The sequence below is a fragment of the Bison bison genome, unplaced genomic scaffold (genome assembly GCF_000754665.1).
Source record: "Bison bison bison isolate TAMUID 2011002044 unplaced genomic scaffold, Bison_UMD1.0 scf7180017864034, whole genome shotgun sequence".
In the NCBI taxonomy this organism is placed as follows: Eukaryota; Metazoa; Chordata; class Mammalia; order Artiodactyla; family Bovidae; genus Bison; species Bison bison.
In genome coordinates this window covers 6,373,953-6,376,242 of record NW_011494606.1, presented here as the reverse complement: position 1 = coordinate 6,376,242, position 2,290 = coordinate 6,373,953, and the positions used below count along the sequence as shown (strand labels likewise).

Here is a 2,290-nt window from a genome sequence, read left to right as displayed (position 1 = left end):
AATATAAAAAAAAATATAGCTCAAAAGAATTCTAGTTATTATCACAAAATATACCAAAAAAAAAAAAACAACCAAAAAACCTACGAAGTTGCAAATCACAGAATGTAGAATCACTGAAACAAACTTACTGAGAAATGGTGTTGGTATCTAGGTCAACACAACTGACATCTGGTGGAGGGTCATAGAGATCAAAGTATCTTGAATCAATTCCTACTATGAATGGACATGGTGCACTCAAGACATCTGCTAAAGCCAGTGGGCAGAGAGGAACATAGGGGCATGGCCAGTGGAAAGGGAAAATCATCTTGGATAAAAGATAAAAGAATATTTAGCTGTTTTAACATTGAAGCATAATTCATTGGCAACATAGAAAACTGTCTTTTAAATATTTATATCTAAAGTAGTTTAATACTTGTTAAATAATTACAATTAGTGATAATGGTCAGAAAATTAAAATTCATTATACTCTGGATTTTAGTTAAGCATTGAAATAGCTTTAAATTTTATGAATAATTAAGTTTAAAATGAAACTGATCGCCAAGAAGAAACTGATACTCACAGACACTAATGCTTCTGTCACACTGGTAAGCACGGAAGGCCGTAAGGAATGAATGAGAATTTTATGTTCTGTTACTGCAAACACCAGGAGTGTCACAGCATTTTCAGGGCCTAAATTCTGGAGCAGTGTTGAAAACTTGCCACCACTGTAAATCCAAACAAAGAGATATAATTTAAAAAATAGAGATCCAAAATCTCATTATACAAAATAATTTTTAAAAGTTTATGATTAGGGTAGGGTTACAGTTCACATTATATATTCAACTTTAAAGATAGAACTAACACCCAAAAAAGATGTCCTTTTCATTATAGGGGACTGGAATGCAAAAGTAGGAAGTCAAGAAACACCTGGAGTAACATGCAAATTTGGCCTTGGAATACGGAATGAGGCAGGGCAAAGACTAATAGAGTTTTGCTAAGAAAATGCACTGGTCATAACAAACACCCTCTTCCAACAACACAAGAGAAGACTCTATATATGGACATCACCAGATGGTCAACACTGAAATCAGATTGATTATATTCTTGGCAGCCAAAGATGGAGAAGCTCTATACAGTCAGCAAAAACAAGACCAGGAGCTGACTGTGGCTCAGACCATGAACTCCTTATTGCCAAATTCAGACTTAAATTGAAGAAAGTCGGGAAAACCACTAGACCATTCAGGTATGACCTAAATCAAAGCCCTTATGATTATACCGTGGAAGTGAGAAATAGATTTAAGGGCCTAGATCTGATAGACAGAGTGCCTGATGAACTATGGACTGAGGTTCGTGACATTGTACAGGAGACGGGGATCAAGACCATCCCCATGGAAAAGAAATGCAAAAAAGCAAAATGGCTGTCTGGGGAGGCCTTACAAATAGCTGTGAAAAGAAGAGAAGCGAAAAGCAAAGGAGAAAAGGAAAGATATAAGCATCTGAATGCAGAGTTCCAAAGAATAGCAAGAAGAGATAAGAAAGCCTTCTTCAGCCATCAATGCAAAGAAATAGAGGAAAACAACAGAATGGGAAAGACTAGGATCTCTTCAAGAAAATCAGAGATGCCAAAGGAACATTTCATGCAAAGATGAGCTCGATAAAGGACAGAAATGGTATGGACTTAACAGAAGCAGAAGATATTAAGAAGAGATGGCAAGAACACACAGAAGAACTGTACAAAAAAGATCTTCACAACCCAGATAATCACGATGGTGTGATCACTGACCTAGAGCCAGACATCCTGGAATGTGAAGTCAAGTGGGCCTTAGAAAGCATCACTACACACAAAGCTAGTGGAGGTGATGGAATTCCAGTTGAGCTATTCCAAATCCTGAAAGATGATGCTGTGAAAGTGCTGCACTCAATATGCCAGCAAATTTGGAAAACTCAGCAGTGGCCACAGGACTGAAAAAGGTCAGTTTTCATTCCAATCCCAAAGAAAGGCAATGCCAAAGAATGCTCAAACTACTGCACAATTGCACTCATCTCACACGCTAGTAAAGTAATGCTCAAAATTCTCCAAGCCAGGCTTCAGCAATATGTGAACCGTGAACTTCCTGATGTTCAAGCTGGTTTTAGAAAAGGCAGAGGAACCAGAGGTCAAATTGCCAACATCCGCTGGATCATGGAAAAAGCAAGAGAGTTCCAGAAAAACATCTATTTCTGCTTCATTGACTATGCCAAAGCCTTTGACTGTGTGCATCACAATAAACTGTGGAAAATTCTGAAAGAGATGGGAATACCAGAAAGCTGA

General features: G+C 37.8%; 1 protein-coding gene across 2 annotated transcripts in view; it reads right to left on the bottom strand.

Moving 5' to 3' along the window:
• DENND4A (DENN/MADD domain containing 4A) overlaps positions 1–2,290 on the bottom strand; it is a 94,270-nt gene that overhangs the window by 55,604 nt on the left and 36,376 nt on the right. For both annotated transcript variants that reach the window (XM_010834551.1, XM_010834552.1), the window contains exons 9-10: positions 560–704; positions 129–304 (exon numbers count right to left, since the gene is read on the bottom strand). In XM_010834551.1, coding sequence (XP_010832853.1) covers positions 129–304; positions 560–704 — 321 coding nt within the window. The remainder of the gene's footprint in view (positions 1–128; positions 305–559; positions 705–2,290) is intronic.